The 27,358-nt window shown below is 41.3% G+C and overlaps 1 protein-coding gene and 1 pseudogene across 2 annotated transcripts in view; one reads left to right on the top strand and one right to left on the bottom strand.

The window, feature by feature from the left end:
* MGAT4A (alpha-1,3-mannosyl-glycoprotein 4-beta-N-acetylglucosaminyltransferase A) overlaps positions 1-27,358 on the bottom strand; it is a 118,401-nt gene that overhangs the window by 12,561 nt on the left and 78,482 nt on the right. For both annotated transcript variants that reach the window (XM_068989020.1, XM_068989027.1), the window contains 7 exons: positions 17,218-17,264; positions 14,744-14,857; positions 13,437-13,512; positions 5,860-5,974; positions 4,607-4,737; positions 2,188-2,295; positions 1,559-1,752 (listed from right to left, as the gene is read on the bottom strand). In XM_068989020.1, the coding sequence (XP_068845121.1) occupies positions 1,559-1,752; positions 2,188-2,295; positions 4,607-4,737; positions 5,860-5,974; positions 13,437-13,512; positions 14,744-14,857; positions 17,218-17,264 (785 nt within the window). The remainder of the gene's footprint in view (positions 1-1,558; positions 1,753-2,187; positions 2,296-4,606; positions 4,738-5,859; positions 5,975-13,436; positions 13,513-14,743; positions 14,858-17,217; positions 17,265-27,358) is intronic.
* LOC138091045 (F-box/LRR-repeat protein 14-like) lies at positions 22,821-23,737 on the top strand (annotated as a pseudogene).

The following is a 27,358-nucleotide window of genomic DNA, read 5'->3' as shown; positions in this document are numbered from 1 at the left end:
ATGCCACAGACAGTCTGGGGAACATACCCAAAACAGGGGAAAGATTGAAGGAATTGTGACCGTTAGGTGAAAAATGGGAAAGAAAAAGCCCCAACGTTTTCAAAGTGAACATAAACCCCAATCACAGAAAAGGGTTCTAAGACACATGTACTCCAATGTTCACTGGAGCACAATTTACAATAGGTAGGACATGGTAGCAACCTGGATGTCCACCAACAGATGAATGGATAAGGAAGTTGTGGTACATATACACAATGGATTATTACTCAGCCATAAAAAGGAATGCATTTGAGTCAGTTCTAATAAGACGGATAAGAGGGAAATAAGTCAGAAAGTAAAAGACAAATATCGTATATTAATGCATATATATGACTCTAAAATGATAGTACTGACAATCCTACTTGCAAGCCGGCAAAGGAGACACAGACATTTGGAACACAGTGGGGGAAGGGCAGAGGGGGACGAGATGGGAGAAACAGCACTGAGACATACATATTACCACGTGTAAAGCAGACAGCCAGTGGGGGGTTCAGTGCAGATGCAGGGAGCCCAAAGCCAGTGCTCTGTGACAGCCTCGAGGGGTGGGGTGGGGAGAGGAGTGCTCAAGAGGGAGGGGACATATATATACCTAATGCTCATTCATGCTGACATATGGCAAAAACTATTACCATATTGTAAAGTAATTATCTTCTAATTTTAAAAAAAGAAAAAGAAAAGGGTTGTAAATTCCTCCATGGCATATACTAAAAGTCATCCAGCACGTGCAAAATCACTACCTAGGAATAGTCATACTCTGATAAATTTTATCATTTCAGCCGATTGCTGGGCCATCCACCAGCTCACAGTCAAATCTTAAGGGATATTCTAAGGTAAGGGCAGGAAGACGAATTGGAGATTCTGAGGAAGAGTTCCACATAAGAGTATTAGAAATCTCTACTAGGGACTTCCCTGGTGGTCCAACAGTTAAGACTGCATGCTCCCTGCAACTCCACAGGCCACAGCCAAAAGATCCTGCATCTTGCAACTAAGACCCAGTGTGACCAGGTAAGTTATAAATAAAAACAAGTATATTTTTAAAAATCTATACTAAATATGCTTTCAGCAATACCAACAGAATTTATCTAACATACTAAATAAATGCCAGTGTTCTATCTGAAAGCAACCCACCCATGATATTACTGAGTTGTAGGAAATGTATTTCACGTGCGTGCCTGAGTGCCCACTGTGAACCCACGGACTGCAGCCAGCCAGGCTCCTCTGGCCATGGAATTCTCCAGGCAAGAATACTGGAGTGGGTTGCCATTTCCTTCTACAGGGGATCTTCCTGACCCAGGGATCGAATCTTTATCTTTTACATCTCTCGCCTTGGCAGGAGAATTATTAACTTCACCACCTGGGAAACCCCACATATTTTATAATCTAACATTTAGGACTCATTGATTCCTTATATGTGTTACATACATATACCAAAAAACAAAAAAAAAAATCCTACCACAAATCACATTGTGAAGACAAGGTCTAAATTGTAAGACCAAATTTTATTTCAATAAGAACCTACCTTTCCACATTGACTGGCTTGTCGAATTTAAACAGGATGTAGTCTCCAGCTACTGGCGTTATAGCCCAGAAGAAGTCCTCACCCATGTAAGTTTTCTCCAGTGTATGACCTTGGTAGACCTTCAAAGAAGTAGATACCTCTGCAGGGGGGTTTACATGGATTTTGAGCAGTAATGGTTTCATGTAATCTTTATCCTAGGAGGAAAGACATATATGCTATTAAGCAACATACAGCTTATTTTTTATTTGTTCAGAATCGCTTCTTTTCATTTACTTAATTTTTATTGGAGTATAGTTGATTTACAATGTTGTGTTAGTTTCAGGTATACAGCAAAGTAAATCACTTATGCATATACATATATCCACTTCTTTTTAGATTCTTTTCCTATCTACTCCATTACAGAATATTGGATAGGGCTCCCGAAGCCATACAGTAGGTCCTTATTAGTTATCTGCTTTGTTGTTGTTTTTTTTAATCGGAGTATAACTGCTTTACAATGTGTGTTAGTTTCTGCTGTACAACAGCGAATCAGCTATAACATACAGCTTATTTATATTTAAGAAGAACAATGATTATACATTAAATAGCAAATTGTCTGTGCATGAGAAAAATAAAATTAAATCACTAACCGTGAGTTTCTGAATTTTTCCTGTGAGTGAAGAATGCAGACCAACGTGTTGGAAAAGGGACGGCCTGAAACGAATTCGCAGATTCGCCTTCTGTCGATCACAGTGTTTCTAAATATTAAAAAGGAATGTTGGTGTTACACTAGAAAGTGACATCTTGTCCTCCTCTGAAAGCTGAGACATCCTTTAGAAGAGTAAATATTAAAAAGGAAATCCAATTGCATCTCATAATTCTAAGTCATGGGTATTTTTTTTTAGGGTCCTTTCCGAGAAGTTAATAGATTTTCTACCAACTTAATAAATAGACATGAAAGAGAAATTTAATATAAGCACTTCTAAGGGAAGAGATAAGGATTTAATTTCGATCACCTTTTACAAAGTGTCAATATCAATTTGGCTTTTAATATTAAAATGCACCAACCCTAGAGGCTTGGTTCAAATACACAAAATAATACACTGAAGAATTTGTAGATAAGGCCCATTTTGTTGCATCAAAGCAATGTGAAGACGCGAGGCAGTAAGTAGACTACAAGCAAGGAAACAGTCAAAACAGACAAATCCATCTCGACACAGCTGAGGGACATCTAAATTTCAGCTCCAAGTGTCCCGTGGCCCCGATTTCAGATTACAAGCTGCTGGCATGGTGATCACACCTAGCGGACCCACAGCGCTGGCCGGGCTCCCGTGTGTTCACTAGCTCGGTGCTTCAGGACAGGTATGTTCTAAAGAATTTCATAAACTCTTTCCATTTTCAATGACTTTTATAAGTTTTGGGTCAAGAACATAATGAAGAAGACAAATGTATATGGCATTTCGTCTTGAAAAACCTCTTGATAATTTTCTGGGTGTTAAAATGACTAATTTTTCTCAAGAGCTTTATTATTGCTAACGAGAGAGTAGAGGTGAAATTTTATATATACAAACATTTTGTAAGATAAAATTTTATAAATTCTTACATATTTTAATTTTATAAACTATTATTAAATTTTATATATTTAATAAAATAAAGTTGTTAAGATTAATAAAATTTTATTTTTAAATTACAAAATAATTTTATAAATTATAAAAATAAATTTTATTTACACAAACATTAAAAAAATTTTTTTATACAAACACAGTCACGAGGAAGGAGAGAAAGAAAAGGGCGGGAGGCAAGGACAGGGGAGGAGCGGGGAGACGAGGGATGGTGGAGGTGGGCGGAGGGAGCAGGGTCTGAGCCCAACCCCATCACTCAACACACAGGCAAACAGAGAACACATTTGGGGCTGAAGAGTCAGAGCAGGTCCATAAACCTTCGGAAGAATCTGTGAATTGTTTTTATCTCTTTTTCACAGTAACACTAGTTTATAATATAAGTTTCATGTGTGAACATTCTATTTCCATTATTTTACCTCCCCTTACCCCCTGGCCCTTGCCCCTCTGGTAACAACTACTCTCTTTTCTGTATCAACATGCTTTTATTTGGTACTGCTGGTGGGAATGTAAATTGGTGCACCAACTATGGAAACAGTATGGAGACTGCTCAAAAAATTAATAGAAGTTCCAGGTGACCCAGCTATCCCATTTCTGGGTACTTATCCAAAGAACACAAAAACACTCATCAGCAAAAGCAGAGGCAGCCCTATGCTCATCACAACATTATTCACAATAGGCGTGATATGGTAGTAACCTGAGTACCCATCAATGGATGAATGGGCAAAGATGTGCTGTGTATACACACACACACATGGAATACTACTCAGACATATAAAAGACGAAATCTCTTCATTTGCAACAAGGTTGGCCCTTGAGCATATTATGCTTGGTGAAATAAGTGTAACGCTTGGAAGAGTCTCCTAGACCACCCTCAGAGGGACTGATTCTGGAGCAAGCAAGTGCATGCCGACAGTTTCCTTGACATCCTAGTGGAAGCAACTGACATGCCATGGGCCACAGAAAGAAGACTGAGAGAATGGGTCCTCATGGTTTTAATTTTTATTTTCAGAGACTTTTACCTCACAAGCTCATTTTAGAACTTAACCATGTATTAGGTAAAACTGCATGGAAGCAATTAAATGCAAGTATGTTGTATGAACGTGAAGATGACAGTAACAGTTCTGTGTCCTACAGTAAAAATTCCTGTAAATCCACAAGGAAAATACACGTTAAGGGCTTACATCATAAAAATGAGTTGACTGAATCAATTTCTATGTTCAGTCATTGTTGGAAAGTAGGCATTCTGCTATTTTGCTACATTCTATGAGTTGCTCTAAGAAAGTGATTATTTTTTCTAAACAGAGAATGCAACAATAGCTTACAAACATTGTTTGTTTTCAGCTACCTATTTAACTGTTCCTTTACAAAATCTGGTTCCCTAGGAGTCATCACTTTCACTAAATACATAAAATAAGCCTGTTCCATTCTCCTAAGAGATAAGACTTACTGCATCTTTTTCAGGGTTGCAGACTTTCACCCACAGAATATGGTCCAAGAGCCAGTCAATGGGTTTCTCCTTATAGAACATAAATATGAATTCCACAATCAGAGTGAGGTCTGGTGCTTGAAACATTTTACCTGAAAAGACACTCCCAATCAGTAGCTGTAGTAAGAAGCCAACCATCAGAACGACTTCAATGAGCGAAATCCACGCAACCAATACACTGCAGCGTGTGCTTTCAGCTATAAATCCTTATCAATAATTGTCCCAACTCTCTTGCCAAAACCAAATTTGCTTTAGCTAAGTTTAGCTGTCACCTGATATAAATGGAGCCCTTGATTTTCTCTACTACAAAATCTATCATACCACCACCAGCTTAAAGGATTCAAGAAGAGACTAGAGATGTTTATGTCTCATTCAACTGCTCCTCATAAAAAAGGAACTTAAGACAAATTTAAGTTTAAACAAATTTTTAACTAAATTAATAAAAGCAAAACACAAGGACTCCTAATTCTGTCTTCACTGAAACCTTCACAAATATTTTTTGAGTTTTGACATAAATGATCAACAAGGTCAAAGCCTCAGCCTCTAATATTTACAGATTTAAAGCATTATAGGAAGTAAAATATTATTCTCTGGGGTGTCTTCTAAAAACCCATAAATTTCCTTCAATCTTCAACTTTAAAGATATTCTCTTTAGTTGGATGATTTAGGAATTTTAATGAAAACAAAAAAAAAAACCTTTTAAAATAAGCACCCTGACTAGCCCATGAAAGCACCCATGAATACAAATTAATGACTGAACAAGAACTTCATGTACTACACTGACTACCAGGAATTCCTATTAAAAAGCCATTAATGCAGCATTCTTTTTAAAAGGACCTCAATCTTGCAAAAGCTCTGGGCTTTAAAACGGGAGCTAGAGACATCAGAGAAGGAACCAGACGTACTCCCAAGGACCGTGGCTGGTTCTGTCAGCACGGAAAGTCAGCAGGGCTGCCTTGCAGAACTCCAGAGCAAATACTACCATGTGAGACCTCTGTAAATACTACTCTGAGCTGACTTCAACATTTTATACATGGAAGTCTACCTACCTTATTAGGTAGTTATCATAACTACTTAAGTTATTAGTAAATTTCTTTAAAAGCAATCCCTTTCCAGAGAAAAAAGAGACAAACTTTTTAAGGTGAAAAAACAGTTCAAGATTCTAAGAGTCACAGTTATTTCTGAAAAGTAGATAAATCTGCCACTTTTCTTACCAATGAATCCCAGCTGGGAGAACTCAAGTATCATCCATTCCTCAGAAGAAAGTTGAAGTGCAAAATTTTTTATGGTGTTAAAGTAATTCTGTTTGACAATAATATCATCTTCAAGCTAAAGAAAGTTGAATAATCATATTAATGAATCAGAAACAGAAGGGAAGATTTAGATGGGACACTCTTTGGAAAAACTCAAGCACCCTTTTATAATGACAATCAAGAAAACAATGGTCAAAAATGATGAAAATAAAAATAAATATTAGGACTTCCCTGGCAGTCCAGTGGTTAAGACTCTTGAGTTCCCAATTCAGGGGGCCCAGGTTATATCCTTGGTCAGGGAAGATCCCACATGCCTTGTAGTATGGCCCCTCCAAAATAATACTAATTTAAAAAAATAATAAAATGAAAAGGAAAAAAACTAAAAACTAAAAATAAATGTTATTAAAGGGAAATGTAGGAAATAAAGTGGCAGATGAACACAGCAAACCAATAAAACCACGCCTTCACTATGAGAAATGACAGAGCATTCCACGAGTTACTCATCTTGGCCCTTTTATGGCTCCCAATAGGATTTCACACTAACCTGTTTTCTTTTCAAAGGAAAAGAATTTTACAGGCCTTTAAAAAAACATTTTTTTTCTTTTTACATAATACACGTAACAAGTCATTAAAAGAAAACAACACCTGGTCTTCCTCCTTTACCGCCCATCCTTCTCAGGTAGGCAACTCAAGTTCAAGGCTGGGTGTGCACCCACTGGCCGCCTTTAGAATGCATAGACAACACGGGGGGACCAGACAGGCAGCCCTACCTCAAGGTTCCCACCCACCCTGAGATTTCTGTTAAACTGGATTTTTCCTCCTAATATATCATGACTATCTTTCCAGGTTAATAAGTATTTATTTAAATCAGTTTCTTCAATAAATGTATACTATCCCCGGGGATCCATGGACAAATCATCTGTTTGTTCACAGGCAGACACCCAGGCTGTTTCTCATCCTTTGTCAATGCAAACAACGCTCACATTTCACATCAGTGCTATTCATTTCTGTAGGACTAGTTCCTAAAAGTTCTCTTTTCCAATGCCACCCCACTCCAGTACCCTTGCCTAGAAAATCCCGTGGACGGAGGAGCCTGGTGGGCTGCAGTCCATGGGGTCACTAGGAGTCAGACACAACTGAGCGACTTCACTTTCACTTTTCACTTTCATGCATTGGAGAAGACAATGGCGACCCACTCCAGTGTTCTCGCCTCGAGAATCCCAGGGACGGGGGAGCCTGGTGGGCTGCCGTCTGTGGGGTCACACAGAGCCGGACATGACTGAAGCGACTTAGCAGCAGCAGCTCAGTGTAGCTGTTAACCCCATGTGCTCTGCCATCACCACACGTGTTACTGGCAAGTTTATCAGGGAGTTGACAGAGATCAAGGCTCAGGAGTGTCTGCAAAGACTTCTTCCTCCAAGTGTTCAGAGAATTTTAAAGTCACAAGATGATTTTTTTACCTATGCATACATTCTTTTAAAAATATTCTTTACCACTGATGATTTTAATATCCCAGGAAATCTCTTCCTTCTTCTAATGACATGTTATCATTTTCAGTTATCTGCTAAGTAGATTTTACTTATTTCAGTATTTGGGTTTTTCACAGATTTGAGTCCTATTAGCTTTCTTCCTGTCTGTGAAGAAACAGTAGCGGTTTTTGGAAAGGCATGATTCTGACTGGGCTTCCCAGGTGGCACAGTGGTAAAGAACCTGCCTGCCAGTGCAGGAGATCCAAGAGATGTGGGCTCCATCTCTGGGTAAGGAAGATCGCTGGAGGAGGGCATAGCAATTGACCCCAGTATTCATGCCTGGAGAATCCCACGAACAGAGGAGCCTGGACGTGACTGAAGTGACTTGGCACGCACGTATACGATTTTGACTCACCAGTATTTACAGAGCTTTGATTGTGTTCCAGACACAATCCTAAAGCCTGGGAACTCATCAGTAAACACAAACACAAGTTTTATACACTCAGAGCATGTAGGGAAGCCTGAGGGAAAACGAGAGCACAGAGTTCCCACTAGCACTTAACCTTGCTCTCCCAGAGATGCCCACGCTCACACCAAATGCTGACTGTGGATGCCCAAAGAAAAGATGCCCCCAAATGCCAGGCAATCCCAAGTTTTCCCAACAAGCAGATTAAAAAAACAAGCTTGGTACTGATTGACATATACAGAAGTGTAGATGAAATTATTAAATGCCTATTTATATTTAGTACACTAAACTTGGCTATCACAAAAAAATTCACTTTTATATTACGTTAGAAATATTGCTTTGTTCCACTCTTAGCAAACAACTTTGCTTTCTAAAAAGACTTTTAAAGATAATTGTATATCATATACAGCTATGAAAAAATAATACAGAGAGACCCCAAGCAGTCCCAATATACATCTTCTGATAGAACTACAGCATGATATCACCAGCAGTAAATTGACTCTGACACAACTCATTCACCTATTCAAACCTCATCAGTTTTACACAGACTTATTTGTGTGTGGGTGTGGTTTGTGCGTCTCTGTGTTTCGTCCCATGCACTCTGAACATGTGTGTGTCAATTTGCAGGAGCACCACCAGAGCTGGGATACAGGACAGTTCCATCACAGGGATTCTCATGCCGCTCTTTATATTCACAGCCACCTCCCCCTCCTTTCTCCCCTTCCAAGCCTCTGGAAACCAAGAGTCTGCTCTCCATCTCTGTAATCTTGTCATTTCAAGAAAGCTATATAAGGACTTCCCTGGTGGTTCAGTGGCTACAACCCTGCCTTCCAATGCAGGGGGTGTGGGTTTGATCCCTGGTTGGGGAACTAAGATCCCACAGCCCACAGGGTGCAGCCAAACGTATTTTTGTTTTTAATAAAGACTGGGTTCTTATTACTTTACTCGCTTCTGGCTGTGCTGGGTCTTTGCTGCCGTGCAAGCTTGTCTCCAGCTATGGGACTCCTCTCCAGGTGTGGTGCGTGGGTCTCTCCCTGCAGTGGGTTCTCTTGTGGCAGAGCAGGGGCTTCCAGAGTTGCGGCACACCGGCTCAGGAGCAGCGGCTCGCCGGCTCAGGAGCACAGGCTCAGTAGTTGCGGCACGTGGGCTTAGTCGCTCTGCAGCAGGTGGGATCCTCCCAGATTAGGGATCAAACTTGTGTATCCTGCACTGGCAGGCAGATTCTTGACCACCAGGGAAGTCCAAAAACTGGGTTTTTAAACTGAGCATAATTCCCCTGAGATCCAGAATGCCATGTATCACAGTTCCTCTCTTTTCATTATTTGACAGTCCATAGTATGGAGGCACCACAGTTTGTCTAACCAGTCACCTGCCAAAGAACATATGGGTTGTTTCCAGGTTTTCCTATTAAGAATGAAGCTGCTATGAACCTTCATGTATAGGTCTTTCAGTGAACATATGTGCTTCTCTGACATCAATGTTTCATCACAGCAAGAACCACTCTTGGAAAATCTAACATATACCTCATTAGTGATCACTAGTTTATACAGGGAAGTGAAAATACAAGGTGTTAAACACTGCGTTTGCACTACGTACCTGCAGAGTCTGAAAGTGGTGGAATATTACATTTTTGTTCGAATTTTTTAAATGTACAAGGAGAAACCAAAAACTCATGTTGGTTGCCCATGGGGGAGGGAGGAGACATGGGAAAACAACAGGGATAAAATGGAGACCTCTGTAAACATATCTTGTTTTATGTAAGTTTTGATTTGGGAATATTATACTTTTTAAAACTAAAAAAGAAAAAAATATGCTAACCACTGAATACAAATGGAAATAAATGAGCCTACTTTCATATCAGGTTGTTATTAATGTGGTCACATAATATGAAGAATTCTACCAACTGACTTTCAAACATGGAATTTTGACTATATATCCACATCAGGATATACTCCTGGGGAGACAAACAAGAACAAAAGATTTTTAATTGCATTTAGTAGTTTAATTGATACTGTTATTTTGAAACTATTCTAGGTATTATTGTTGTTGTTTAGTCAGTAAGTTGTATCTGACCCTGTGACCCCTTGGACTGTAGCCCACCAGGCTCCTCTGTCCATGGGCTTTCCCAGGCAAGAATACTGGAGTGGGTTGCCATTTCCCTCTCCAGGAGATCTTCATGACCCAGGGATTGAACCCATGTCTCCTGCATTGCAGGCAGGTTCTTTACCACAGAGCCACCAGAAAAGCCCATTCTAGGTATACTATAGAATAAAAGAATTATGTTATTTAGATAATTTTACTAAAACCAAGACTTTGTAAGAGAAAAGAATATACATAAAATTCAAAAAAGTTAAATAAAAATATTATAATCTTACACTTGAATTGGGATTATCAATATAAATGTGATTTTTTTGTCCTCTGAGAAATAAGATGTTTCTTTCCTTACTGAAATACGTAGACGCAAAGACAGTAGCCATGAGCATCTCCAGCGCACAGTGTGGTTCTAAATACTGTATACCTCTAAAACAAACAGGACTCCTTAAAGAAATGGCTGGTTCTACATCTGGGACAGGAAATGCGCACGATGGGCCAGTCAGTAAGGAAGTGATCCAGGTGATTACTGGGCTTAAATGAAACGAATACAAAAGCCCATTTGAAGAAATTCTCACTGGCTTAGGATGGGCCAATACAAGCATCAATATCAATAATGACTGCAGAGACTTCCCTGGTGGTCCAGTGGCTAAGACTTCGTGATCTCAATGCCGGGGGCTCGGGCCTGATCTCTGGTCAGGAAACTAGATCCTGCATGCCCACAACCAAAAGTTGCCATGTGCCACAGCTAAGACCGGTGGAGCCAGATAAATAAATAAATGAACATTTAGAAATAATGATTGAAAGCCTGAGGCAAACCAAATCTAGTTTTAAAAATCCATGAGTTCACAATACTTTAAAAATGGTCACCACTGCAGACTGCTAAGGTGTCAACTTAAAAATTAATAAGGAGAAAGGATCAAGCACTTAATCATCTTTTCCTTTGTAAACTATTTTTCAACATCATCAAACAGTTAAGAAAGGAGAGTCCTTTTACAGAAGAGCTCTATTTATAAGAACATTACAATTTATAGAATCAGAAAATTACCAGTTGGCAACCTCTAACAAAAAAAGCAAGCTGGGGGAAAATAATTACAGAAGCTCAAACCATGCAAGAAATGGCTGCTGGGTAGCTTTTTAATGAAGGAGAGATGAGACTGACACCCCTTCAGCCATGGATTAAATCTCAGCATCACTAAAAGTGGGGCAAGCTGACACAGCATGCATCATGGAGTGATACAGGAAGAACAATGCAGTACCACCTACGAAGTGTCTGCGTCACCCAACAGTGTTCCGGAAGACTGTCTTCAAGTCCAAGTCACTTGCAATAGAGCACTTTATGAATCCGGGTTTGCTGCTGTCATGGAAAACCTCGTTACAAGCCACAAGCAAAACAGTAAGGCAGGTGGCATTTTCTTTTCCTTTTAGATGTACATCTGTGATGACCACAGAGTAACCACTGAGTCTAAGATAGACCCACTGGACATTCTTCAAATTACCCTATTTGTTCAAAAATTATGCCTCAGGAAAGGTGACTATAGCATGTTAACTTCCCTGGTGGCTCAGAGGTAAAGAATCTGCCTGCCAACGCAGAAGACACAGGTTGGATACCTCAGTCGGGAAGATCCCCTGGAGAAGGACGTGGCAACCCATGCCAGCCTGGAAAATCCCATGGACAGAGCAGCCTGTCAGTGGGCTACAGTCCACAGGGTCACAAAAGAGTCGGACCTGACTGAGCGACTAAATAACAATTGTGCATTAAGTGATGGCAAAACACAGCTCGATACAGTATGTACAGCACATTCCTGTTATTAAAAGGGTCATATTAAATGAGTTAATATGTGGAAAGCATAAAGTATAAAAAATAATGCCTGATAGGATAAGTGTGCAATAAATGTTAGTTCCTAGCAGCTGTTGTTATAATATCTCATGTAATACTGTAATACCTCATATACTGACCTTGCTTAGGGGAAATTTTCCTAACCACTCTCTTTCTTAACCCTGTCCTTTCCTCAATTTCTTAAACATGAACTTTTCCTACATTCCCTCCCAAGAGCTCTATTGGTTCCATTAATTGTTCCCCTGGAAGAAAACTGAAAACAAATTTCAAAAGTAATACAGCTGCACTTTGTAATGCTGTGTATAAAGTTCTTGACCGTAATGTGAATATTTATATACTGGGCCTGGAACAAACAGCAAGGTTCAACCACAATAATATTGTGTGTGTGTGTTAGTTGCTCAGTTGTGTCCTACTCCTTGCGACCCCATGGACCAGAGCTCTTCAGGCTCCTCTGTCCATGGGCTTTCCCCCAGGCAAGAATACTGGAGGGGGTTGCCATTTCCTTCTCCCGGGGATCTTCTCACCCAGTGATTGAATCCGGGTTACCCGCATTGCCGGCAAATTCTTTACTGTCTGAGCCACCAGGGAAGCCCACAATAATATTGGGGGTATGTTAAAATGCTTCAAAATTATCATTATTATTTTAAAATCAGACTTCTCTGAAGCATTTGGAGGAAACACACTACCTATATCTAGGATACCGTGTTTTTATACACACAGCTGTTGTATCCTGTAATAGACATGTCATACCTTATCACCATTTCTATTTTTCATCCTGTGACTCAAGGAAGGGTTCACGCCCACTTGAATACAGCTGGCCCAACGTACAGTATCACAAGAGACAAAGTCTGCCCTCAAGAAGTCCACCTTTCCACGGGATGCCAGCTCCTTTCCTTCCCTCCCCAGTCCCTGCCAGCAGCCGCCTAACCATTTCCTTCTTAATTCAGGGACTCAGGGCTGCTTCTTGCCACTCTTATCCACACATCCTCCCAGCACCTAATAAATTTTTTATACTGAAAAAAAAAAAAAAAAAACCCTGACACACTTCATGTGCTATATACCTCTCAGGGGTATCTGCATTTTGAACAGGGATAAAGATATCTGACTGAATAAGTGAAATCCCAATGCAGAAATTAAGCTTAAGTATTAACTGAAGAATACTTGGAAGAAATAAGAGCTTCCTAGAATTACTTAAGCTGTTGCCCACCTGGCTCACTTAAAGTCTGCATCACGATGGACTTACTGTTTTAGCCATGCTACTGAAAGCTGCACCTGTGTGTGTGTGTGTATATGTGACAGTCACTCGGTCAGGTCCGACTCTTTGCGGTCCCATGACTGCAGCCTGCCAGGCCCCGCTGTTCATAGGATTCTACAGCCAAGAACATTACAGTAGATGTTGGCTTTATAATCCTGAACTCAAATGTAAATGTATTACTGCACAAAACAACTGTCTGCCTTAAGACCACTAAATCATTAAGAGATAAACCAGGGAGTGCAGCTGCAGAGCCCACGCTCTTAGTGATGTGACTAACCCTTCTGCTCTGGCACACTGTTATCATCTTAAATATTTTACAGGGCTCATGCTTTTGAAACTTCATTTTAATGAAGATATACCCTCGATATTACTTTTTCTTTAAAAAAGTGTGAAAAAAAAACTAAAGGAAAAACTTACCTGGATGTAGTATGTGCCTTTTTCCTGAGCATACATCATTAGAAAACAATAATCTAGGTTTTGCTTTGTTCTCCATCTGAAAGTAAGTTAGGAATCGGACTCAAAGTTTGCAAAATAAGGTTAGATGTATATTTTATAATACGTAACAATGCTATAATATATGCACTACATATAATATCACATATATTGTATATACGATAATATGATATTATACAAAATGTACAGTTATACGTTGGTTTCCCTGGTGGCTCAGTGGTAAAGAATCTGCCACACACACACGCCAATGCTGAATACAGAGAAGAGGTTTTTTAAAAGCCAGTTAAAATACACACACACACACACACACACACACACACACACACACACACACACACACAACAGAACTAAAGCTCTGAACCACTAAGTAAACTTCTCTAGAAAATACCTTATAAGCTGTTCTGAATTTAATGAGTCTATTCACTTTTTTTTTAAACAAACTCAATCCTAAATGTTTTAAGTAACATATTCATTGAGAGACAATTAACCAATTATAGAGACATATCTGTCTTTGTGACAAATTAACAACTCAAGAAATATAATAAATCTCTTCCCAAATCACCATTTTTGTCCTTTATTCTGGTTATAGACAATCCAAAAATGATGCTAATATCTCTTAGATTACTTTGTCTTTAACAACAACACAAGGAAAGCTTCTAACTCCTTCAATGTTAGAGATATAGAGATAAATAAATTAACGGACTATTTTATTGCAATATGATCCTGCAGAAGACTATTATTGTTTTTATCACTTTTATTGAATCAGTTCTCATTTATCTTCCATATAGACATGAGATTTCTATCTGGACTAACTTTTGAATTATATTGAATATACTCTTAAGAAAAGTTATAACAGCACAGAGCAGCATGGTTATAAAATTCATGAGGTTGACCAAATTCAACCTCTCACCACAGAATTTCCAACCAAATCATCAAAAAGGCATAAGCTCTCACTAATTAGTTCAACCCTAAAATGAGGGCTTCCCTGGTGGCTCGGACGGTCAAGAATCTGCCTGCAATGTGGGAGGCCTGGGTTCGATCCCTGGATTGGGAAGATCCTCTGGAGAAGGGAATAGCTACCCACTCCAGTAGTCTTGCCTGGAGAATTCCAAGGACAGAGGAGCCAGGTTATAGTCCATGGGGCTGCAAAGAGTCTGGACACAACTGAGTGACTTGCACTTTCAAAATGAGTAAAGTTTTGATAAACAAGGATGACAGTTATTACATATTATACTCACAAAGGTGGGAGATTTTAAACACCACAGGCTCACCTTACTCTTTCTTTAGAATCTCCAAATGTCTCCTTTAAGTTTGTCAGGTCAGGATAATAGCTTTCAGGAGGTGATATTATTTCCACCAAGCCAGAACTGATTTCTTTAGAAAACCTGTCATGAGATAGGTGGGCTGAGTTATAGAAGTTCTGTGGGATTTTATATCTTAATGATCAACTTAGGTATTTAACAGAAAAATACACCAGTAAAGTATACTGCTACAGTTACAACGTGTTAAGTGAAGCAGCTCATCACTGATTCATTGAAATTCTAGGCCAACTGCAGGGACTGAAGTCCTAAAAAAAATCAGAATTCTTAAAAAGCAATCAAGGTGGAGCAGAAAATAAGAAAGAAAAACAACCTAATGAATGTGTATGTATACCAATATACATATATATTTTAGCAAAACCAGTTTGTTTGTTTTTTTATTTTCAGGAAGGCTTAGTTGTGGGATACAGAGCGTATGTCATTTTAAAATAGTATTTCTCACCTGGGGGTGATCTTGTCCTGTGAGGGTACATCAAACTATGTCTTGATGTCTGCAGGTTGTGCAAGGACAGGAAAACTTGTTCTAAAGTTTTTAAAACCCATCCTCACTGATTCAAATGCAATTTGCTTCGCATCTGCCTTCTTCCTTACTTCAGGTTTGCAAATCTCCACAAAATACAACTACCTGCCTTTACACAAAGGTTCCTGGTGCTTCACCGCCCTTTTTCCTGGGCTTGGTTTTCTTGCACACTGAGGAAGAAAGGAACCAGCAGAATCCTTGCATAAGCCCCTCAGACCTGCCCATGTGGTCTGTGGGAAGGGGGACCAATGATTGTGTGGTACCTACATTTAAGGATTCTACACCAATTTGTGCTTGTACAAAGGCTGCCAAGAAATTGAGCAATTGAGGGAAAATCTAACAAATGCACAATTTAATCCTGAACTATGCATATATTTATAAAAATCGCTGGTTTTAGCATACTGACAGACAAAGATAGAGCCACATTATCCTACAGTTGGCAAACCCTTTGGCTTCTCTTTTGTCTTGCCTAATTTACATTAAAAAATATGTCTTTTGGGGGCAACAACAGATACATTTCAATCAAGAAACCCATAGCAGGACTAATTTTATGATATCACTATGAAATCTACAAGGGCAGTATTATAAAAACTAATGGTATTGGTGATGATGAGTCGGATAGCATCACCGACTCAATGGACAGGACTTTGAGTAAACTCAGAGAGATAGTGGAGGACAGGGAAGCCTGGTGTGCTGCAGTCCATGGAGCTGTGAAGAGTCAGACATGACTTAACGACTGAACAAGAACAACAATGGTATCTGCAACTTACTGAGCTGTCCACCTATTACCTGCTATGTGCTCCACTCACAATAAACTATTAATAAACCTTTGCATATTTTTAGATATTATTTAGCATTGAGGTTTGAAACTGCTCCCTGACTAGCTACCCTGACAACAGAAAATTTTTCTCTTGGTAAACACAGCGTTAAAGATTTAAGTGATCTCATTCAGTATCATTGTTATTCAGTCGCTAAGTCGTGTCCAACTCTTTGTGACTCCATGGACGGTAGCACACCAGGCTCCTCTGTCCTCCATTCTCTCCCAAAGTTTGCTCAAGTTCATGTGCATTAAGTCTGTGATGCCAACTAACTATCTCATCCTCTGCCACCTCCTTCTCCTTTTGCCTTTCATCTTTTCCAGCATCAGGGTCTTTTCCAATAAGCTGGCTCTTTGCATTAGGTGGCCAAAGTATTGGAGCTTTAGCAACAGTCCTTCCAATGAATATTTGGGGTTGATTTCTTTTAGGATCTACTGCTTTGATTTTCTTGCAGTCCAAGGAACTCTCAAGAGTCTTCTCCAACACCACAGTTTCAAGGCATGAATTCTTTAGCACTCAGCCTTCTTTATGGTCCAACTCTCACATCCATACATGACTACTGGGAAAACCACAGCTTTGACTAGATGGACCTTTGTCGGCAAATTGATGTCTCAGCTTTCTAATATGCTGCCTAGGTTTGTCATAGCTTTTCTTCCAAGGAGCAAGTGTCTTTTAATTTCATGGCTGCAGTCACCATCTGCAGTGATTCTGGAGCCCAAGAAAATAAAATCTGTTACTTCCACTTTTTCCCCTTCTATTTGCCATATAGTGGTAGAACCACGTGCCATGATCTTAGTTTTTTTTTAATGTTGCCTCTCTCTCTACTCACTGTCTTCGAGGTTAAAGATTATTATTTGATAGTGCTATATATGACATTCAAGTCTTTTCTACAATGAAATACACCAATGTATCCCATCAAGTAGCCTGATATACATATGTATACTTTATGATAAAAGACCAGTGGTAGGTGATCTAATGAACACTGAACTCCACAGAAAAATGAACTATAAAAGAAGGTATTTTCTTTTCACAAAAAGCAAGAGATCATAGTAACTAAAATATTTTCAATTCCATAATTAACAACTTACTCTTTCTCCAGGTTGGCTACAACACCATTTACATAATCAGTATCTGTCTGGGAGAGAAAAAAAAAATTACACCAACATTCATGTGTCTATGTTTTTATATCTTTATTTCATATTTGATTTAACTTTTAAATCTGAACTTAAAAGTTAAATAAAAGATTAAAACGTTCACTGGAAACATGAAATTTTCAGACAACTTATGGGATTTCCATATGTTGTACTCTACTTTATGGCCCTGCCATATATCACCGAGTACTTACCAACACAATAAGCAGATTCTCAAGTTTATATTGCTTTCAATTGTCTCTGTCTCCATTCAATTCAGCAGAAAAAAGTGAGCACAGAAACTATTTCTACCTCTGCAACATCCAAACTATCAGTAGTGAATAAATACCAGACACAGCATGCAATAGGGAAAGAATTTCCACTTCAAATCATAAAATCTAGGTTCAAGATTTGTGTCCTGAGCTACTGGTCTGTGTAATCTAAAGTCACTATGCTGAGCCTCAGTTTCCTGTACTATTTAAAAGAAAAAAGGGTGGGAGGAGATAATATCTCAGAGACTATGGCATTAAATGATAAAGCTATGTAATAAAAAGCTGTGTTATTCTTTATTACTGTTATTATTTTATTTTTAGGCTGATAATGAGAATCCAAGTCAAGAGCATGTTAACAAATCAGAAAAAAAAAGTTTAACAAACCTGTCAACTTCTAAAGTATGTACAAGTGGACAGCCAATACTCCCAAACAATTTTAACCACAGTGACAGCTTAAAATGCTCAATTGTTAAACGGAATCAATGATATATATAGTATGCTCTATGTTACAAAGACTGCCAAAACACTTCATACTTGAGGAAAACAAAACACACCAAAAAAGATAAAGCGTTAAGCCTGGATATTATAAAACCACTGATTTTTTTTTAGAAATTGTCTTAGCGGAAGTCTTTTTGAAAAAGTATTTCAACTGTAATTTCTGTTCATTGAAACTCCTGTTTTACTGTTAAAGACATAAGAGTGAGGCAACTTATTAAGAACGTAGCCTTCAAATTCTTAACAAAGAATTATGGGACACTAACACACAACTCAAAACCTTCCATCCTTCCCCTATACAAACCCATCTCAAACACATCTCACCACTCATCAGGCTATGATTTTGGAGAACACAATCAATTCTGGTTTGTATAACCTTTAGTGAGTTTACTAATACCTGAAATTCAATTTGATAAGCATTTATTAAGAGCCAGTGATTTGCCTATCCAAGGAAATGGCAATACAAGACAAAGAAGAGCAGCTCCCTATCCCAGGAGACTGGCCAAGAATAGGCCTATGTGAACATAGAGCTATCATGTAATGTATAATAAAACATAAAATGCAAGTGATCCATATCTAACGGTACACATAACCCTTATGTTGCACATTAACTGACATTAAGTAGCAAAATATTCATTTAAAGGACTATATAGCCTTTGAGATTTTGGAGGTTTCACTGCTTTAAAGAACCTTTTTCCTGAAATTTTTTTTATAAAGGTCTGTGGAGTTTTTTTAAGATTTTTTTTTTTTATGTGGACCATTTTAAATTCTTTATTGAATTTGTTACATACAGCTTCTGTTTTGTTGTTTTAAGTTGAGAGGCTTTGTGGGATCTAGCTCCTAGACCAGGGATCGAACCCACACCTCGCACACTGGAAGGTAAAGTCTTAATCACTGTACTGCCAGCGAAGTCCTACATGAAGACTTTTAAAAAGGTAATACTGTTACCCAATTATCAGAATGTATCTCTGAATCTGTGACTGAAATATGTTTATTCCAAGGGTACGTAAGCGATATGATGTGATTGAGATAGGTGGGGAAAAGAGTACACATACATTGAAAAGAAGAAAGAGCATTTCCCCCCTTGGAATATCAAGTGTTTTTTATGGTTAAGCAAAATTATTATCTTTTAAAAAGATGTATAAATACATACTGAACATGGATGAACCCTGAAGACACTAGGCTAAGTGAGAAAAGCCAGTCACAAAGGGCCACATACAGTTCATAACTGTACTTTTAAAAACTGTCCAGAATTTTTTTAAAAAATCTACAGAGATATAGTGGTCTACTAATTAGTGTCTAAGCCTAGAGGGAAAGCAGTATTGATGAGTAATGGCTAAGGGGTGCAAAATTTCTTTTTTAGATGATAAAAAATCTTCTAAAATTGATTGAGATGATGGCTATAGAACTCTGACTTTAAATAGGTGAACTGTATGCTATGTGAATTCAAAATAAAAATCAAAAACATAAAACCAAGAAAAAAGTTAAATGTAGAAAAAGAAGGACTTCAGACTGCGCATACCAAACTGTGGGTCAGCTTCTCTTAGGGATATATAAGGAAAAGTTTAAGAAGCATAGAAGCAGGTTCAACTAAGTCACTAATACTGACAATTCACCACTGTAAAGTCACACAGACGTAACAATGCATCAATATATATGCTTGGCTTAAGAATCAATTTTACCAGTAGTGTATAAATTAGATGAAATGAAAGCAACAAATTCCAATCTTTATCTTAAATCAATAATTTATAAAGTTCAATTTAAAAAGAAATAATTCTTTGCCAAATGTCATGGCAGTCAGGAAATTGCAACAGAGTCAAAATATTTCACAGAAGATTTTGATTAAACTCAATTAATATATAAAATATCATATCACTTTTCAATATGCTATAGGTGTTATGTTCTATAATACTGCAAAGAACAAATATGTGAAACAAAAGTCTGTAAAAAGACACTTCTACAAATAAATTATAGAAACTTATTTCTAATGGTCTAATGAATAAAACAGAATGTTAGAGGCAACCTCCTATGAAAAATAAATATTGCAAATGTCAGAGAATTTTAACAGATACCAGCTGTAAAACAGTTACTTGGATGAAAAGAAGAAATTTTAAGCAGTAGATCAAAAAGAACATAAAACTAAAAAGACTGAATTTTAAATAACTTGAAGATAACAACTGTCTTTAAAAAACTGATTTTATGTTTAAAGAACATTTTTTAAATGTCTTTTATATATGGACAGAGGGGCCTGGCAGGCTACGGTCCATCAGGTTGCAAAGAGCTGGACATGACTAAAACAACTTATTACACACACACACATAAGATAGTAAATTTACTATCTTCTTTCTACTCATTTCATTCCACAAATATTTACTTGGTGTCTATGCCATAAGCAGGGATATTTATATCCACAGCATATCCGTATCGTCAAGCTCTGAGTGCATGCATGCTCAGTTGCTAAGTTGTGTCTGACTCTGCAATACCATAGACTGTAGCCCACCAAGCTCCTCTGTTCATGGGATTCTCCAGGCAAGAATACTAGAGTAGGTAGCCATTCCTTTCTCCAGGGGATCTTCCTGACCCAGAGATAAAACCCAGGTCTCCTTCATTATAGGAAGATTCTGAGCCACAAGGGAAACCCTTAGACAGGGTATGTGTAAGATAATCCACTGGAATACGTCACAGTGTAAATTTTTCTATTTTGGATATATTTTAGAGGGTATCAGTTCAGTTCAGTTGCTCAGTCATATCCGACTCTTTGCAACACCATGAATCGCAGCACGCCAGGCCTCCCTGTCCATCACCAACTCCCGGAGTTCACCCAAACCCAAGTCCATCAAGTCAGTGATGCCATCCAGCCATCTCATCCTCTGTCGTCCCTTCTCCTCCTGCCCTCAATCCCTCCCAGCATCAGAGACTTCCAATGAGTCAACTCTTCGCATGAGGTGGCCAAAGTACTGGAGTTTCAGCTTTAGCATCATTCCTTCCAAAGAACACCCAGGACTGATCTCCTTCAGAATGGACTGGTTGGATCTCCTTGCAGTCCAAGGGATTCTCAAGAGTCTTCTCCAACACCACAGTTCAAAAGCATCAATTCTTCAGCACTCAGCTTTCTTTAAACTCCAACTCTCATATCCATACATGGCTACTGGAAAAACCATAGCCTTGACTAAACGGACCTTTGTTGGCAAAGTAATGTCTCTGCTTTTGAATATGCTGCCTAGGTTGGTCATAACTTTCCTTCCAAGGAATAAGCGTCTTTTAATTTCATGGCTGCAGTCACCATCTGCAGTGATTTTGGAGCCAAAAAAAATAAAGTCTGACACTGTTTCCACTGTTTCCCCATCTATTTCCCATGAAGTGATGGGACCAGATGCCATGAGCTTCGTTTTCTGAATGTTGAGCTTTAAGCCAACTTTTTCACTCTCCACTTTCACTTTCATCAAGAGGCTTTTGAGTTCCTCTTCACTTTCTGCCATAAGGGTGGTGTCATCTGCATATCTGAGATTATTGATATTTCTCCCGGCAATCTTGATTCCAGCTTGTGCTTCTTCCAGCCCAGCGTTTCTCATGATGTACTCTGCATATAAGTTAAATAAGCAGGGCGATAATATACATCCTTGACGTACTCCTTTTCCTATTTGGAACCAGTCTGTTGTTCCAGGTCCAGTTCTAACTGTTGCTTCCTGACCTGCATATACGTTTCTCAAGAGACAGGTCAGGTAGTCTGGTATTCCCATCTCTTTCAGAATTTTCCAGTTTATCGTGATCCACACAGTCAAAGGCTTTGGCATAGTCAATAAAGCAGAAATAGATGCTTTTCTGGAATTCTCTTGCTTTTTCAATGATAGAGGGTATACTACTACTACTACTAAGTTGCTTCAGTCAGTGTCCGACTCTGTGCGACCCCATAGACGGCAGCCCACCAGGCTCCCCGGTCCCTGGGATGCTCCAGGCAAGAACACTGGAGTGGGTTGCCATTTCCTTCTCCAGATAGAGGGTATAATATACTATTATAAGTATACACGTGTACAGCCTGGGAGTATGGGATCAATGAACTGCTGAGCAGGAAGGCTGGGTTCGCAATGCTATACTGGGTGAGTGCTGGTGAGATAGGAAGGTTGAACTAGCCAAACAGGCCACCAGGTGGTAATGAAAATAGGCCACAGAAATAAGGATGCTATCATTCACCTTTTACGGTTACCTTCTAAATAACCTCTGCTGGCTCTCTGTTGAGGTCCTTTAATGGACTGGAACCTGGTGGTCCGGAGTCGACCGAGAAGAAAGTAAAGAGCGCGGCAGCCGGGCCCCGAGGCACCGGAGGATGCGGCGGGGGGCCCGGTGGCGGCGGCGGGGTGGCGCGGCCCGGCGCGGCGGGGCTGAGCCCAGCGAGGGCGGCGGGGTCACGGTGGCGGCGGCGGGGTGGCGCGGCCCGGCGCGGCGGGGCTGAGCCCAGCGAGGGCGGCGGGGTCACGGTGGCGGCGGCGGGGTGGCGCGGCCCGGCGCGGCGGGGCTGAGCCCAGCGAGGGCGGCGGGGTCACGGTGGCGGCGGCGGGGTGGCGCGGCCCGGCGCGGCGGGGCTGAGCCCAGCGAGGGCCGGGCCGCGGGGGGCGCCCGCCCGGGATGTGAGCGCCAAGCACACCGGGAGGGGAGGGCGGGCAGGAAGGACGCGTGGACGGGAGGAGGAGCGGCGCCGAGGCGGAAGGCGGGAGGCGCGTCCGTTGGGCCCGTGGTGCGGCCACCGGCCAGCCGCCCCGTCGCTTGGGCGGGAGCGGGCCCGCGCCGGGGAGGAAGATGGAGACACACATGGCGTGCCTGTTTCCTGAGCTGCTGGCCATGATCTTCGGCTACCTGGACGTGTGCGACAAGGGGCGCGCGGCTCAGCCCGGAGGCTCCGGGTATTCGCCAGGTGCAGATCCTGAGCTTGCGCCGCGGCCTCAGCTACGTGATCCAGAGTATGGCCAACATTGAGAGCCTCAACCTCAGCTGCTGCAACAACCTCACCGACAAAGGGCTGGGCCACGCGTTTGTGCAGATCGGCTCGCTGCGCGCACTCAGCCTGAACCTCTGCAAGCAGATCACCGACAGCAGCCTGGGCCACATCGCCCAGTACCTCAAGGGCCCGGAGGTGCTGGAGCTGGGCGGCTGCAGCAACATCGCCAACACCGGCCTCCTGCTCATCGCCTGGGGCCTGCAGCACCTCAAGAGCCTCAATCTCAGCAGCTGCCGCCACCTCTCGGACGTGGGCATAGGGCACCTGGCCAGCATGACGCGCAGCGTGGCCGAGGGCTGCCTGGGCCTGGAGCAGCTCATGCTGCAGGACTGCCAGAAGCTCACGGACCTGTCCCTGAAGCACATCTCCTGGGGACTGCCCGGCCCTGAGGCTCCTCAACCTCAGCTTCTGCGGGGGCATCTCTGATGCTGGCCTCCTGCACCTGTTACACATGGACAGCCTGCGCAGCCTCAACCTGCGCTCCTGGGACAAAATCAGCAACACCGGCTTCATGCGTCCGGCCATGGGCAGCCTGCGCCTCTCGGGGCTGGACATGTTCTGCAACAAGGTGGCGGACCAGAGCCTGGCTTACATCGCGCAGGGGCTGGATGGCCTCAAGTCCCTGTTCGGGTGCCACTTGTTGAGGTCCTTTAATGGACCAGAACCTGGTGGTCCGGAGTCGACCGATAAGAAAGTAAAGGAGAGAGAAAGAGGCTGATATTCCTTGGTTTACGCAGAAAGCAAATAAAGCCCCTGCACAGGGCCTGCTCTGTTCACGAAGGCCTCAGGTGCCCTCTCAATAGGGTGAAGGCACAGAGCGCCTTCTCAAGAGGGTCTTAGAAGCCCAGGCAGGAATGTGAACCCAGAGGACCTCTGTGCTCCAAGGAAATAGCCTGAGAGAGAGAGACAAAGAGAGACAGAGAGAGACAAAGAACGCAAGACATGGGGACCAAAGCTCTGATGGAGCAAAGGTGTTTTATTCAACATTGTGTGGTTATTTATACTGTCTTACAAGGTAGCCATTATCAGCAGAGATCAAATCAAAACTTACAAGTTATCAAGGAAACATGAAGCCATCCATATGAAAGAGAGAGGGTTGTAAATAATCACTTTTACCATATGGTTCATAAAAAGGAAGAGGGTACTTATGACTGTATAGAAAAACTAATGAAGGAAATGCCTGGATTTCTCAGCCCCTGGGAGAGGCTTGCCTCTCCTCTTAATTTCTGAATATTCAGGAATTAATAAGGAACAGAGAATTCCTGATAGATCCAAAACAGCACACAAGAAGCCTCCTGTTAAATGCTTCCTGACAGCTCTCCATCATTCCGTTGACAGCTTTGCTGAAGTTCTCTATCCTTGTTCCTAGTGGCTACATTTTCTTCCAGTTATAGGTCACTTTTTTTGGCTTCTTGGCATGCAGGATAACAATAATAAATTCTTATTTGATACTGGACATCACAAATGGACAGGGCTTCCCTGGTGGCTAAGTAGTTAAAAAAAAAAAAATCTGCCTGCCAATGCAGATGTGGGTTCAATCCCTGGGTTGGGAAGATCAGCTGAAGAAGGAGCTGGCAACCCACTCCAGTATTCTTGTCTGGGAAATCTGGGAAATCAAACCAGTCAATCTTAAGGGAAATCAACCCTGAATAGTCATTGGAAGGATTGATACTGAAGCTCCAATGCTTTGGCCACCTGATATGAAGAGCCGACTCATTAGAAAAGACCCTAATTCTGGGAGAGATTGAAGGCAAAAGGAGAAGATGGCAACAGAGGATGAGATGCTGGATAGTATCACTGACTCAATGGACAGGAGTTTGAGCAAACTCCGGGAGATAGTGAAGGGCAGGGAAGCCTGGCGTGCTGCAGTCCATGGGGTCATAAAGAGTCAGACACGACTTAGTGACTGAACAACAAGAATAAACAACTGAAAAGCTGGGCAAAATATATGATCCAGTTGTTCTCAGACAGTGGCCAGCAGGCTGTGCAGGATGGCATTCTCCAAGAGAGAACTGAGCATCACGACTGTCCCGACTTTCGCCTGGAGACATTTCCAGATCACGCTGCAGGAAGGGAAATCTGAAGACAGCAGCTGGAGAGTGCAGAACAGACTTGCCAAAAAGAGATTGACTGCTGCACAGAAAACGATGGTGCCCTTCCATGTGTGTTGGGTGGGGACCCAGTGAGAATTCCAGAAAGATAGCGTGTACACGTGACAAAAGGATTAAAATGACAGGCATGTGCCACAATGGGGTTGGCAGCTCATAATAAATTGCAGACCTACCAATGAAGGTAACAAGTACCACAATTAGCTTATAGTTTCTGAAATAGTCAAGCTGTCAACCTAAAGGAAATCAGCCCTGAATATTCATTGGAAGGACTGTTGCTGAAGCTGAAGCTCCAATACTTTGGCCACCTGATGCGAAGAGCTGACTCACTGGAAAATATCCTGATGCCGGGAAAGACTGAAGGAGAAGGGGGCAGCCGAGCATGAGATGGTTAGGTAGCATCACTGACTCAACGGACATGAATTTGAGCAAACTCTAGGAGATAGTGGAGGACAGAGCAACCTGGCGTGCTACAGTATATGGTGTCACAAAGAGTTGGACGCAACTGAACAAGCCATGAAAAGTCTCCAAGTTCATGAAACACAAGAAAAGACTGAAGAACTGTCATAGATAGGAGAAAAGTAAGGAAACAGAACAACTAAATGCAATGTGATACTTTGGCTTGTACGCGGGAATAGACAAATGACCTTAGGTGGAAAAACATGGAGTCTGAATCATGTCTACAGTTTGGCTAATAGCATTATGTCAACGTTAATTTCCTGGTCTTAATCATTCAAATATGGCTACGTGAGTTATTAACATTAGAGTCAGTGCAGTGAAGGGGATATTCTGCATCACTTTTCCAACTTCTCTGTAATTCTAAAATTATTTCCAAATAAAGTATTTTAAAGTGACTTATTGGAAAAGACCCTGATGCTGGGAAAGACTGAGGGCAAGAGGAGAAGAGGGGTAACAGAGGATGAGATGGTTGGATGGCATCACTGACTCAATGGACATGAGTTTGAGCAAACTCTGGGAGATGGTAAAGGACAGAGAAGCCTGGCATGCTGCAGTCCATGGGGTGGCAAAGAGTCAGACACGAGTGAGCAACTGAACACCAACAAAAGTGCCTTCAAAGAAAAAAAAGCCAGTCAGGCATCTTTTCTACTTGAAGCTCTCAAATGACTTTCTACATCAGCAGTTTGCAAAACAGACCCACTCTTTGTTTTCATAAACTAAAAACTTTACTGGAACACAACCCCACCCTTTTATTGACATATTGTTTCTGGCTGTTTGGGGGGCTACAACAGCAGAGTTGAGCAGCTGCACCAGAGATTGAACGTTCTGCAAAGCCTAAAATGTTTGTCATGTGGCTCTTTACCAAAAATTAAAACTTTTTGTCAGTTCTCTGACTGAGGGTAGAAGTCACATTCTCGTGATGGCCTGGAGAGTCCAAAGCGATCTGGGCCAACCGACTCCTCCACCTGCTGCCCCTTGCTGAGCCCCTTATCTTCTCTGCTCCAGTCACACAGGCCTCCCCTTGCTGGTTCACAAAATGTGCCAAGCAGTGCTCTCACCTCAGGGCCTTTGCACACACTGTGAGTCCACCTGGACTGTTCAGCTGCTGCACCCTTCAGGTCTTTACCCAAAGGTCCTGATCACTCAAATAAACCATCCTTTGGCAACCTGGTACTTCCTTTATTATTCACTCTGATTTATTCTCCACTAGTACTTTGGCCATCTCATGTGAAGAGTTGACTCATTGGAAAAGACTCTAATGCTGGGAGGGATTGGGGGCAGGAGGAGAAGGGGACAACAGAGGATGAGATGGCTGGACAGCATCACCAACTCAATGGACGTGAGTCTGAGTGAACTCCGGGAGTTGGTGACGGACAGGGAGGCCTGGCGTGCTGCAATTCATGGGGTCACAAAGAGTCGGACACAACTGAGCGACTGAACTGAACCATCTAACATATTATTCACTACCATCTAACATATTACTGATATGTATTTGCTTTTTTATCTGTCCTTCTTGACAATGTAAGTTTCATTGGGCAGAGGCTTTGTTTCATTCAATGATATGTCTAACACCACTGTTTTGGTAAATAACTGCTGCTGCTGCTAAGTCGCTTCAGTCGTGTCCAACTCTGTGTGACCCCATAGACGGCAGCCCACCAGGCTCCACCATCCCTGGGATTCTCCAGGCAAGAACACTGGAGTGGGTTGCCATTTCCTTCTCCAATGCATGAAAGTGAAAAGTGAAAGTGGAGTCGCTCAGTTGTGTCCAACTA

This window comes from Capricornis sumatraensis, chromosome 1, assembly GCF_032405125.1.
Source record: "Capricornis sumatraensis isolate serow.1 chromosome 1, serow.2, whole genome shotgun sequence".
Taxonomy (NCBI): domain Eukaryota; kingdom Metazoa; phylum Chordata; class Mammalia; order Artiodactyla; family Bovidae; genus Capricornis; species Capricornis sumatraensis.
The sequence above is the reverse complement of the archived record's forward strand: the minus strand, read 5'-3'. Positions and strand labels throughout refer to the sequence as shown.